At 37.9% G+C, this 14,688-nt stretch overlaps 1 protein-coding gene across 1 annotated transcript in view; it reads left to right on the top strand.

Moving 5' to 3' along the window:
- Nucleotides 1-14,688, top strand: part of LOC136866643 (nose resistant to fluoxetine protein 6) — a 323,272-nt gene that overhangs the window by 207,239 nt on the left and 101,345 nt on the right. Inside the window, exon 8 of the mRNA XM_068226990.1 lies at nucleotides 11,224-11,417. Within this exon, the coding sequence (XP_068083091.1) occupies nucleotides 11,224-11,417 (194 nt within the window). The remainder of the gene's footprint in view (nucleotides 1-11,223; nucleotides 11,418-14,688) is intronic.

Raw genomic sequence — 14,688 nt, 5'->3', positions numbered from 1 at the left:
ACACGTATAAAAAATTTAAATCATGGTTATTTATTTCTGTTAGGTTCTTTAGTATGGCTTAAAAATTACAACGTAAAAATATGCTTTTATTTATGTCACTACTGTTACTCTGTATAATCATCTAGAAATAGAGATGGCAAACGAATATCGATATATCGAATATATCGAAATTTTGAGATGGAAATATCGATATATCGAATACATCTAAATTTTGAGATGGAAATATCGATATATCGATATTTTAAGATCCGATATATTATCGATATCGATATTTTGTGCCCAATATATCCATATTTCTGTCTAATACTTTTGGCTGCGATTTGATTCTCTTTCGGGCCCTTTCAATATTTGCATGATACAGTTACGAAATTTGAATTTTTATTTCAAAATTCATTTCGATAAATACTGTACAGTGATAATATCACAACTCATATCTTGTAAGTCAATAAAGCCGCCAGCCAACACAGGCCACCCTCAGCCTGCTCAGTCGTTAGCTACGTTGTCATTGCTGTCAGTGGGTAGAGAAACGTTGTGGAATACTTTTGGCAGTTAGTGCTCTTCATACTTCATAGTGTTGCTTTAAGTCATTCATATGTTTACATACATTAGTGGTATGTATTTTTCAACAAGTAGTTCCATAACTGTCTCCAAATAAATGTGACGTGTCGAGATACTTCACAAAAATCATTAATTAAACTGAGGTGAAGTGTAATACGCATGCCAAAATATGGAGGAGTTCCGGCAATACTACAAATATAAAGGCTCATATGAAGATACATACATTAAAACATGAAATAGTATATACGTCGCTTGTTAAAGAACTTCAAGCACGAAAGAAATGCCTAAGTCAGTGGCAGGGAGCAGTAAATCGCTCTTTAAATCTGGTGAGGCTGAAGCCCCTCCTACAACATTGTTAGCAGCGTCTGCGTCTGTATCATCACTGGGAAGTTCACTGCATCCACTGCATCGGTGACCAACGCTTAGCTGTCGTCACCGACTACCTCTACAGCTGTTCAACCATCTATACGGCAATAATTAGGGGACATTAAGCCATTTTTAGGTTAGTTTTGGCCCTTTATTGTAGCTACGCAGCAGGGATTTAATTTTTAACCATTTACGAGATTACCGTGTTCTGTAAGTACTTAATGTAGTTTCTAGAGCTATTAAGCAGAAAGTAGGCCTATGTTAAAAGCCGTTAGTTGTCTGTTTTAAATTCATCCTTCTGTTCTTTCTAGCAATACTTTTCTGGTTTTGTTACAGAGGGTGGTTCGCGGCACTGTAAAATTCACTGAAGGACTTTTATACTCTATTTGCAAAGATTGTCGGATCTTGAAGGAGAAGGATTCCAGCTACTTACGAAGGAAGCAACTCCTCTCTATAAAGTTCCCACCAGAACACTGTGAAGAACCTGATTAACAAAAGAATATGATTTCCTAACCTCTAGTTTTAAGAATATGACCAAATATGTGGAATACTTTACAATTACAGCGGATGTTTGGTCTGAGGCGAAGACAATCACCAGCTTTCTTGACTTAATCGTTCATTTCATTGAAGAGTTTTCAGTGGAATCAATCGTATTCGGCGGGTTTCAGTTCCAGCAGTCCCATACTACTGTGCACTTGAGCAACCAAATTTTGTCTGTATTAAATGAGTGGGATATCCTCACAGATAAAGTGTTGTGTTTGTTACAGACAAAGAATCAGCAATGGTGAAGACAATGGGTTGTCTATTTGGAAAAAATAAGCACATGAGATGAGGGGCTACATGATATAATACGCAAGATAAGAGACATCAAGTAGTCAGTGAATGTTAGCGATCAATTCCGAGAAGAGCAAAAATAAGAGGAATATCTGAAGGAGGAGTGATTAAATTAGTTCTTGAAATTAAGACACGCAGGAATTCTACATACTACAGGATTGAACGATTTCTTCTTCTGTCCAAAATTGTAAGCAGTGTTCTAGTAAGACGACCAGATTCTCCACCAATGCTGTCTGCAGTAGAATTTAGAAAATGCCAGAGAAGTGAAAAACATGCTGTCTTACTTGGAACGTTTAACAAGCGAAATTTCAGGAAAGAGCTATGTGACAGCCAGTATGGCTATTCCACTGTTGAATTGCTTGTCCCAGTCAATCTCTTCTTTATCAGAGAAACAACTCATTGGAAACAGCTCGAAAGCTAGCTTTCTCAAAGAATTTGATACTAGGTTTATAGAAGAGAGCAGGCTCATTTGCCAGCCTTACCTACGTTTTGTAACCTAGATTTAAAAATATCCACTTCTTGGACCAAATGACTGTCTCAAGAGCCCTAAATAATATTAATAAACTTTTCGCTACTTTGTCAGAAGAAGCACCGTGACCATCATCTTCAGATTCCGACACTGAGATGGAAGCAGATGTAGATGTGATATATATATCTTATAAATAAAGTTGTAGGGGGTCCGCTGTCTGTAATTCCTTTGGTTTTGCCAAATTTTCAAATATTTATCCGTTTTAGGTCAACTTTACACCGAATCGGTGGTTTTTACTTTTCGTGTCTGTTTGTTTGTTTGTCTGTTCCATCACCACGTCGAAACGGCTGGATAGATCTCAACCAAACTTCATATTTAGAGTATACTCATCCCGGGATAGGTTTCGATATGCATATCATTTTAAAATATTTGAAAAGACGAGGGTTTTAGAGGAAACCCACAACGGTTTTCCTCCATTTTCTCTTATACTATTGATTTTCTCTAAACTCTGTGGACCGTATGTGAAAGGTCTCTTCATTATAAACAACTTTCGGTATGTTCATAATTTACCTTACTCTTCAAATGACGGAGAAATTTACTATTTTCTGTCGATACCATGCTCTGCATTGAGTGACCGACAGACCGACAACGAATATATAGGTTACCATGGCAACGTCTCTGACTGCTTGCCAGCAGGGAAGTAACTTACTGCCATTTTCCTCATTATTCCTTTAAATTCGTGGTTGTTCCTTGGGTAGAAAGCAAGAGAGTCGTCAATCAGCCATTCTGCGGGATATTGGCGGAATATCATTGGAAGTTATAACCGTCCTCGAATAGCTTAAGTAATAACACAAATATTCATCTTCTTATCTGATTACCTAAGAATCCCTACGCCTAAATTTCTCCTCTGTTACCTCTTTCTTATATCCACAACTCACACCAGCATAATTTATTGAGGGGCATTTGACTTTCCAATACATTCACTTGGTATTTACATATTTGTCGTCATCCGGCTGTCCTCAGTTATAATCCATTTTCTATTAATTTGAACTTACTAAACTGTATTATTTTCTTCCTTAATTACCACGTATGTGTGCGAGTGCTAATCCCGAATGCTGGACACTCTTTTCTTTGAGTAAATATTCTAAGCTATGCAAATGTATAACTTTTGGCCCAGGAATATTCCGAAATATGGATGCAATTCTAACGACGGCGTAGACCTTCGTTTCGGGGTAATTGGTGGCTAATCAGTAAGTCGTATCACAAGTCAGAAAGCAAATGGAGTTTCATTTTGGAGAGATCTACAACTTTTGTCCTATGACATTTCGTCGTATTTCTATACCTAATACGTTAATACAGCTGTATTTCTCGATTTCAAGTTGATTTTGTACTTTTACACGCATGTGTTATCGTTTGGCACACTTACAGGAAAGGTAGAATCATGGCATTCGGCACGCACATTGACATGATCATTGGCCATGTTTTAGCCAAATTTTATAATTCCAGCTGTCACATGAGTATCAAAAATATAAAGTAGTATGTGAAAACTGTACAAAATGTTACCCCATTCAATGAACCTAACTCAATCTAAGCCATAAATATAGAAGATACGAGAAGATGTCATAGGACCAACCATGTAGAGCACTGAAAGGGGCGTCTGATGGTGAAGTCCGTTTGTAGATACGTCGTACAGTTTCAAAGCAGTAACTATCGAAATAAAGGTCTGCACTCCTAGAGTGTCTGTACATTGACAATTTTGGCGAAATTTCCATACAGTTATCCGTTTCAGGTGTAATAATGACCATCTGCATATATTCAGTTTTGGTGTCTGTTTGTTTGTTTGTTTGTTTGTTTGTCTGTTTGTCTATAACTTGGAAACTACAGGATATATTTCCACCAAACTTGATATTTAGAATCCACCTGTCCTTTGGTAGGTTTTAGGGCAAATATTGTTTCTAAATCCCTGAACTGACTGGGGGATTATACGAAACCGAAACCGTGATACAACCAAACTTAATGTAAATTTACCTGCCTTAATGGAAATTAATTTCTAAGCTTTCTTCCTCATGTGCATCATTTCAATACGAGGATTAATAAGGGAGATATCATTAACGGACCGTTTTCCGGTACAAGTCCCACCGGACTTAAATCAAGAGCGGATGCGTGTAAAGCGTATTTTTTACAACTTGAAAACTACTGAAGATATTTCAGTCAAACTTTACATTAACATCCACCTGTCCAACGGTAGGTGTTAATCGTCAATAACATTTCATGTTCCCGGAATGGACTGACGGTTTATCGGGAACCGAAATGGTGATTTTACTCTTACACAAGATATAGACCAAGCTGACTGGAAATCGACCAAACGGATGGAATTCCATCTCTAAAACTGTTTTTCATATGCTTTTTTCCGACAGGAGGATTAATAAGGGAGATGTCATAAACGGTCCGTTTTTCAGGTTAAGTCCAGCAGATATAGCCCAACAGGTGTTGTACGTGGAGCAGGTTCCTTATCTATCTATGTAAATAAAATCATAACGACTGTGTGCATGTACATTGACTATTTTGGGGAAATTTTCGTACAGCTACACGTTGAAGGGGTAATAATGACCATCTGCATATTTTTTGGTTTAGTTTCTTGAAAGTCCTAATTTTTACACTCCTCACTGAAAACCCAGATTGCGGCATAATCTGACAATCGAAGAAGGATATTGACATTTGGCAAAATGATACGCTTTAGCCTGTAACGCATGGAAAACTTCAAAGATCTTTAATTTATTCCCTTTTTATCCCGAAGAATATCGAAAGATGGAGGCAATTTTAATGACGGTGCAGACCTTCGGGAAGTATTATCACATAACGGATGGCACAATCCCCGTTCAATTTGGAGTGATCTACAACCTTGGTCTTACGACATTTTGTCGTATTTCTATCTCTTTTACGTTTGATTTTTCTCTATCTCTCGATGTTAAGGAAATTTGGACTTTTCACATACATAATTCATACCTTCCATCATTTATAGGAAAGATAGAATCATCAAATTCTACACGAAAATTGGTCCACCCAGTAGCCATATATTAGCCAAATGCCATGTATGTAGCTGTCACTTAATTATCTGAAAAGCAATGCAATGTGAGATAATCTTACACAAATTTTACCTTATTCCACGTTTCTAACTCAATCTGACCCATGAATAGATGAGATATCATAAGACCAGCAATTTAGGCCGCTAAATCCGACGTCTTATGGTACAATCCTTTCTCGATATGATGTACCGTTTAGCAGCAGTTAATCTGTAAATGAAGGTATGCAATATTGTAAACAAGCACATACTTTCGTATGTCGAACTATATATATTCACTGATGTCGATTTTGTAGCGATCGAGAGAGGGTGTGTCTGCTATTGTAATCAGTATTCCCCACACCGACTTTGACTGGCAGTAGGAATGGGGTCCTTCTCCAATTCCTGTGTAACTGGCATTAATAAGGCAGGCCTACCATTGTAATGAATAATTCACTTCTCGATTTGACTTGCAGAAGGCAAGGGAGCATGCAGTTTTGTTCAAAACTCGCCTTACCCGATTGTGTTTGGCTGTAGGCAAGCGTTCCCGCAGTTATAAACAGATGTACCCATCTAAAATGTGACTGGCATTAGGCATACTGGCCTGCTATTTTGATGGAAACTCACCAACTTGGTGTGACTGGCAGTAAGCTGGCTGGCAGTTGGAAAAGGGGCTTGTCATTATAATGATAACTGCACAACTCAATTTTGACTGGTTGTAGGCAAGTGTCCTGCCATTATAATAAAACCTCCTCAATATGTAATATGTCTGAAAGTAGGAAAGGGGGCTGCCATTGTAACGGAAGCTCCCCAAATCGATTGTGACCGCGCAGTAGGCAATGGGGCCTGCAATTATAATGTAAACTTCTCAACTCGATTGTGAGTGGCAGTAGGCAAGTGAGCCTGTCGTTATCATCACAAATCCGTAATAAGCACTTTACATTCGAAACAACGTATGGGGACCTCTCCATGCTGTTTCTCGGATAACGCTAAGAGACATGCTATTTTAAAACAATCTTATTTACTGCATGTACAGTATTTACTTCAATATTCGTATACAATGCAGAATACCGTAGCGAAGCACGGGTACATTTGCTAGTATATATATATATATATATATATATATATATGCCCACCGTATAGCACTTAAATAAACAAGAAAAATGGCAACACCGGAATCCTCACTGAAGTTAGAGTCAGAAATAAGTCTGTACTTGTCAACGCCTATGCCAGTAAATTACAGGGCGAATCCACTCGAGTTTTGGGAAGAACAGACACAACTTTATGCTAAGCTTTACACGTTAGCTAGGCAATAGTTGATCATTGTAGCGACCTCTGTCTCAGCAGAGAGACAATTTCCACAGACCGGTAACACCTTTACGGAAAAGAGAAACCAATCTAAATGGCTTACCTACGAGATATTGGAAATAGACCTAAGATCATCATCATGCTTTTTTTACGAACAAATGGAATTGCAGTGTTGAGGAAAATGTCTTATTATTTTATAGAGCTCTAATAATTATTAGATGTACTTCGTACACAAATTATACGTTAGTAGCTATCCTCATATGGTTTTACGGTGTAAGTTATTAGCTCGTTACTAGACATCTCTTATATACTGTTTTTCTATGTATCATAACATCTTTCGGATGTAAATGTTTTCATAATATATCATTGTAGTGCAACGCCTTTTTATCTTGGTGATTGTTTAAGCTTGTTTTCTGATCTGCGTCAAGACTTATTAAACCTAATGAATCCTTTAAACATTGTGTTAAATGTAAAACTAGGACTTGCAATAATGGATAATAGCACTAATATTTTACAAACGGATATATCGATACTTTGAAAACGGATATAGCAATTACATCGATATTTTAATGCCGATGTATCGAGAAACCAATATATCGATATTCTGAAAAGTTTTGCCATCACTATCTAGAAAATTAAAAGAAATAAGGCACCCAATTTCAGCCACTGTGCTGTTAGTAACTGTTATCAAATCACAGGTAAAAATAACAGATACTGAAAAGTAGCAATCTCAGTTATAACTGTGATTTAAAAATGTCCGTATTAATATTAATCTCTAGATAGTACACAGCATCCAGATAATAAAATACTTTTTTATTTTCACTAGTAGGTAATTTATTAAAGAAAATTTTGCATCTGCTTTAAAATGTGTCAGAAAGGAAATTAGAGAGACATGCCATACTGAATTTAATATCAAAATACAACGGTAATTTTATTAAAGTCCCGCTGTCGTGTACCTATCGCCGTTAATTTCATTTTTGCAATGTCAAGAGCAGTGGAATTGAATGGTACCAGAAGAGGGAACGCACTCCTTAACTAATATTCAACCAATCAAGCAATCATCAATGATCTGCATTTAGAGCTGTCGGCCAGGTGGCAGATTCCCTATAAATTGTGATGATGAAGATTGTTTTGTAAGGAGCCTAACATCTAGGTCATCGGCCCCTCCATCAGTAGTTCATATAGCCTTTTCTGAAATGTTTTCAAACAAATTTGGAAAGTTATCGAACATTTCACTTAATAAATCAATTTTTTCCCAAATTCGTCCTCTTCAATACAAACTTTATCTACATATTATGATCGTTCCCACGATTAAAATTAAACCCATCAAAATCCCAGGCAATAATTATTTGTTACCCTAAATTACTTTCCAAACTCAACCGAACAGCGTTACCACAGTTGCCCATAAGTGGTACTCCCATACAGTGTAGCCAAAATGTAGGGAACTTTGGTATAATATTTGACGAACATCTATCCTGGTCTGCCCTAACTATATCTGTGTGTAGAAAAATATACGGAACGCTACACTATCTCAGTAAATTCAAATTCACTTTCCCTTTTAAACTAAAGACAATTCTTGTTAAATCACTCGCATTACCTCGTTTTGATTATTGCGATATAATTTACAACAACCTCGGAGTAGACTGGGAAAGGAAATTACAGTGTGCTCAGAATGCTTGTGTAAGATTTATTTGGGACTTCCTTACGCTGACCATGTCAAAGCTTCTTGCACACGGCGTGAATCATCAAATTATGACCTGGAAACACCTCCTCCTACCGCCTCTTAAACATTATTTTCCTCTTCTTTTCACAGATCTTCTTCTTCCCTTCTTTTTCTTACTAATCCTTCTCTTCACCCCACCTCTCAATTGAAGGCGATATTTCGGTGTACTGTAGAAATGTATACATTTTCTAAACTTTCTCTTAAGTAGTAGCTATAGTACTCATTATTCATATATAGTTAATGTACTCTACGTACGATGTGCATTATATAGTTGATATATTTTTTTTAATTGTGGTTACTTCTATTAATACTACTACTGTTATTACTATTCATATTATCATATTATGGTGATCAGTAGTTATTATGAAGTGTTCTAGGTTAAGACTGGTTAAGTCCAAGAAAGGGAGTACACCCCTGACCCTGACTTTGACAGAATAAATAAAACATATTATTATTATTATTATTATTATTATTATTATTATTATTATTATTATTATTATTACCGTGGTTTGGTGGAACAGCAGAGGTGAAAGAAGGTGCAGGGGTGAATGGGTCTAGCTACAAATGCCAAGAAAAGAAAAAAAATTAAAACTTAAACTGAAGGTTATATTTCCTTTTTAAAAAATTCAACTTCAGCAAATTTTATAACAATGAAGCCTTAGGTAAAATGACAAGGCTTTAACCAAAACGAGAAAATCCAAAATTTAGAGACAATTTAACAATATGGGCTTCAAGTCCCAAGTTTTACAATTTCTGAGCTCTCAGCTCGCAAACACATATTTACCAAAGGGCGGAAATCCCCTAATAACATGGAGCACTTGCTCCCACCTAGCAATGTCAAGCCTCCTAGAGGCACATATCCAACACTTAAAAGAGCTGACCCGCTCTCAGTTTTCCAAGCCTATTAAAGGCAATACCAGGCTTTACACTAAATTGCCATCAAGGCACAACTTACACAAAATGAAACGGGGGTACCTTGTACCCAACCTACTGGGCCTTAGTAGAAAAAGAATAGGTTAAGTAAATGGCCCAAAATGCAAAACTGAATGGAGGCGTGAATTTGCACTCCTGCATTAAACTTCTTAAAACCTAAGAGGAACTAGGCCGATGAAACAGGGGCTATTCCCAAACTATGGAGGTGACTCGTATAATGAATAAATTTAACACATTAAGGAAGAGTAGAAAATCAGTTACCAAAACGTAGTCACCTCAAGTCAAAATGAAGGGGAGCTAGAGAGGGTGAAGCACTCTCTATCCCAGATTTACAGTTACAGATATATGCAGTTTTTTTACATAAGCCGGCACAAGTTTACATTTGTAGAAAGGTAGGTTAAATTGTAAAATTTCGGACCTTTCCCGCGGGTTAAACTGCTGAGCTAGCAAGAAATAAAGATGTTAAGCGGCCATTACCTTACTGAAGAACTGAAGAAAGAGGCGCTTCCCGCCTCCTGCTACACGTCCATACACTAAGTTAGATGTTGATGAAGTGGCCGAGAGACAGGAAAATCAGCAGTTTTTATACTCTCGGGGAAGGTTCGGTACCTTTCATGAATAATTAAGACACACCCACAGGCTTTTATTGGTTACAGTACACAGTTACACACAAAATCGAAGAAGACATACGGGATTGGCTGAAAATTGATTACAGAAATAATTGATTGTATAACTTCAAAACTGGCGGAAAGAAAAGATTAATATTGCCAACCCACAAATGAAAGGACGAAATTTAGTAAGGACACAAACTTATGAGTACAAAATTTCTTCAAATAAAGTTCCTTCACTTCGCACCAGGGTGCATGATCATAGTTTTTTAGTAGAGACATGTATGGGAGAATGTCCACACTTTTTGATAAATAGTAAACAAAAACAAGTCGAAATTCACACAGTGACATCTTCAGAGGGAAAATCTAAATAGGTCCAGTTTTAAGTTCACTGTTTCTCCTGTAGAGGAGTACTTTAAGAAGGAAAATTCGAATGTGCGGCGTAGAGGTGTACCACCCGGTACTATTATTATTATTATTATTATTATTATTATTATTATTTAATAGCCCGCTGAAGCTTATTGGTCTGCTAATATTCTACGCCATCTCTCCACTGATAGCTCGGAACATACCGCTTCGTCGAGCAACCCTATCGTCTTCCCAACCCAAAGTTTTCAACATTTTTGTTAGAGCACTCTTTTGTCGAAAATCACCAAGAACAAATCGTGTTTCAATCCTTTGGATTCTTTCCAGTTCTCGTATCAACTAATCCTGGTGTGGATCTCATACGCAGCAACCATACTGTAATTGGGATTTGTACGCCCTCTCCTTTTAATCCATAAGTACTCTCATAACTACGTGGCTCCTTGGCTGAATGGTTAGCGTTGAGGCCTTCAGTTCAGAGGGCCCCGGGTTTTATTCCCGGCCGGGTCGGGGATTTTAATCGTGTCTGAATAATTATTCTCGTATTTGTTCCAACACTTTCCTCTTCATAGAAACACGCCCCCACAGAAAAACGCAATAGTGATTATATCCCTTCGTACATTGTTGGCGTCAGGAAGGGCATCCGGCCGTAAAACAGGGCCAAATCCACATGTGCGACACAGTTTGCACCTGTGACCCCACGAGTGTGGAAAACTGTAGAAAAAGAAAGAAGACGTTTCTCATAACCTCGTGAACCTAGTTAATGTGAGTGCTCCTACTAACACTTAGGTTCTATCCCCCCATCAACAAAGTAATTAAAACCGAGAAGAAATTTCCTGTTAGTGAAATTTATAACCTGACTTTTCATTCCGTTTACCAACATACCTTGTCACAACATTGTCGAGGTATTATAACTTAGAGTATAGCCTAATATCATCCCCAAATAGACGTGTCTGTGGCCCAAGTGATTCATGCTGATTGTGGTGTATGTGTGTTCCAGTGCATGCTGCAGTCCTGGTACTTGTCTGCTGACATGCAGCTCTTCCTGCTCGCTCCACTGGTGCTGTATCCACTGTGGAGATGGCCCACGGCAGGTAAACTGCTGACAGCCAGTCTGTTGATTCTGTCCGTAGTTCTACCAATGGCTACTATAATTATCAGACAATGTCCTGGCGTTTATCTCGTCAGCGCAGGGTAAGTTTAAAGTAGGCTTATATTTAATAGAATCTAATAGATTTGTAGAAAGAGATTTCCATCAGACCGAGCTCGATAGCTGCAGTCACTTAAGTGCGGCCAGTATCCAGTATTCGGGAGATAGTGGGTTCGAACTCCACTGTCGGCAGCCCTGAAGATGGTTTTCCGTGGTTTCCCATTTTCACACCAGGCAAATGCTGGAGCTGTACCTTAACTACGTCCACGGACGCTTCCTTCCCATTCCTAGGCCTTTCCTGTCCCATCGTCGCCATAAGACATATCTGTGTCGGTGCGACGTAAAACAAATAGAAAAAAATTCATCTGAACAATAATTGATCAATTGAGGTCATTAAATTATCACCAGTTAGCCATGAAGACAATGCGTTGTCTAAAGAATTTGCTTCCATATCTTCCGATATGGTGCTTCTCCCTTCCAATCTCCCTGACGCCCGTCCGGTTTCTATCTCCATCTTGTCCCGTCATCCAGGTATTTAGTGGTTGTATTCAGGATTTAAAGGCGAGAGCGTATAAGTCATTGGTAAGACCCCAATTAAAGTATGATTGCATTTCATGGGATCCTCACCAAGAATCCTTGATTCAAGAACTGGAAAAGATCCATAGGGAAGCATCACGATTTGTTCTGCGTGATTTCCTACACAAGAGGTGGCCCAATCTTTGGAATGGAAAAATTTGGAAAAAAGGAGAGGAGATGCTCGACTAAAGGGTATGCTCCGAGCTGACAGTGGAGAAATGGTGTGGAATGACATTACTAGATAAATAAGGTTGAGTGTTGTGTTTAAAAGTGGGAAAGGTAGAGGAATTAGGGATTGGAACAATTTACCAAGGAAGATGTTAGAAACATTTCAGCTTATTTGAAAGCAAATTTTTTAAAAATGTTAGGTAGGCTGAACAACTGATTTGGTATCAGCCACTTGGGAGACAGCCCTAAATGGATATCATCGATTTGAAATCAATCGTCCTGATGGCTACATGTGTGTCTGTGGATCCTCACAAATAGTGGACCACCTACTGTTTGAATGTGCTGCATTTGAAAGAAGAAGGCATGACTTGAACTCTCATTTAAGTTATTGCAACACTGAATTATCAAAACCCCTGTATCATTTGTTTAAGAAGCCATACTGTTACAAATATTGTATTAACTTCATCCAATTAATTTTCCGCCGATTAGATACACGAATTCATTTTTATTGTAAAATTGAATATGTATTTTAACTATAATCCTAGTATACTACATAAAATAGGGTTCAAAACGGTTTTGGATATTCAATAATAATAATAATAATAATAATAATAATAATAATAATAATAATAATAATAATAATAATAATAATAATTGTTATCCGTGATGGATTGCTAATTGTTTCATTGAGGTGAGATGCTCTTTTATGGTACTCCTTTCATCACAGCTCTGAGTATTGCATTTTGTAGCATTCTCGCCATATCACCATCCCCCTGGATCCATCTGGTCCTATAAAAAGCTGGAAGCTGATTGCCCCTCAACTATAGGTCATTCCATGTTAAGAAAACAGTATTGCTAGACATGATACTGTATAGGCTTTTGGGCTTATGCCGTGTCAAGAAAATAAGGTGAAATTTTTAACGTTTCGCAGAGAACCGTGCTCTGCGCCTTCAGAAGAAATCTCGACTGTCCACGAGAAAGGCTTCTTAAACAATGACACTCTGAAATTTGGACGTTATAATAGAAGTGGAAATGGTACGTTCATTCGCCACCAGATGGCCCCCAGGACGTGGCAAACGCTAGCGTTCGAAGCGGAAGCTGATCGAACAATATTGCTCCTGTGCCAACAAGATTGCCATATCGGATGGCTCTGCTAAATAGCATCACGGGAAAACCATGGCTTATATATTGGTGAAGCTCAGTACTTAAGTTCAAAATAAAAGAAGGAAGAAAGTAAGCTGCAATTATTTTTCAAATCTATGGTACAGGGATTGTAAGGGGGGAGGGATTACTTAGGTTTATAGAGCAACATGAGTAAACTAATCCACACACAAAAGTTCAATATTGAAGTTCAAGCAAACTAGGGGAAAATAGACAAAAGATAATTGTTACAGGCTCGGAATGCGGGATGCAGTTAATTGCATTTAATAAATTTGCCCAGTCAACGCCGGCTACTTCTGTGCCGTCATATCGCTCCACGAAAATAATGGTTACAATAACATTCGCTTGTGAAAATGTGTTAACAACGTGGCAAAAATATAATGCGCTTAAGAAACAAAAGCTAAATAACAAAAACAAGCACAGATAAAAATCATTGCGAATTTCTGTGTCAGTACAAGCCATGCCGTGATGAGTCGCTGCACAGCACAGCAACAAAATCATCACTAACAACTGTTGTACAGTAGGGCACAAGAATATTACAACACACACATAAATACAGTAAAGAGACGACTTCTCTACAACAGTGAAAAGCTGATAAGCTGCCGGCGATTCTCAGCATTACGGATTACCGTTGCATGCACCAGAGCAACTCAGAAGGAAAATCAATCAATCAATCAATCAATCAATCAATCAATCAATCAATCAATCAATCAATCAATCAATCAATCAATCAATCAATCAATCAATCAATCAATCAATCAATCAATCAATCAATCAATCAATAACTACTGATCTGCATTTAGGGCAGTCGCCCAGGTGGCAGATTCCCTATCTTTTGTTTTCCTAGACTTTTCTTAAATGATCGCACAGAAATTGGAAAATTATTCAACATTTCCCTTGGTATGTTATTCCAATCCCTAATTCCCCTTCCTATACACGAATATTTTCCCCAATTTGTCCTCCTGAATTCCAACTTTATCTTCATATTGTGATCTTTCTTACTTTTAAAGACACCACTCAAACTTATTCGTCTACTGACGTCTTTCCACGCCATCTCTCCACTAACAGCTCGGAACATACCACTTAATCGAGCAGCTCGTCTCCTTTCTCCCAAGTCTTTCCAGCCCAAACTTTGCAACATTTTTGTAACGCTACTCTTTTGTCGAAAATCACCCAGAACAAATCGAGCTGCTTTTCTTTGGATTTTTTCCGGTTCTTGAATCAGGTAATCCTGGTGAGGGTCCCATACACTGGAACCATACTCTAGTTGGAGTCTTACCAGAGACTTATACGCCCTCTCCTTTACATGCCTACTACAACCCCTAAATACCCTCATAACCATGTGCAGAGATCTGTACCCTTTATTAACAATCATATTTATGTGATTACCCTAATGAAGGTCTTTTCTTA

Source organism: Anabrus simplex, chromosome 3 (genome assembly GCF_040414725.1).
Source record: "Anabrus simplex isolate iqAnaSimp1 chromosome 3, ASM4041472v1, whole genome shotgun sequence".
In the NCBI taxonomy this organism is placed as follows: domain Eukaryota; kingdom Metazoa; phylum Arthropoda; class Insecta; order Orthoptera; family Tettigoniidae; genus Anabrus; species Anabrus simplex.
Note: the sequence above shows the minus strand (reverse complement) of the source record. Positions and strands in the feature narration are given on the sequence as shown.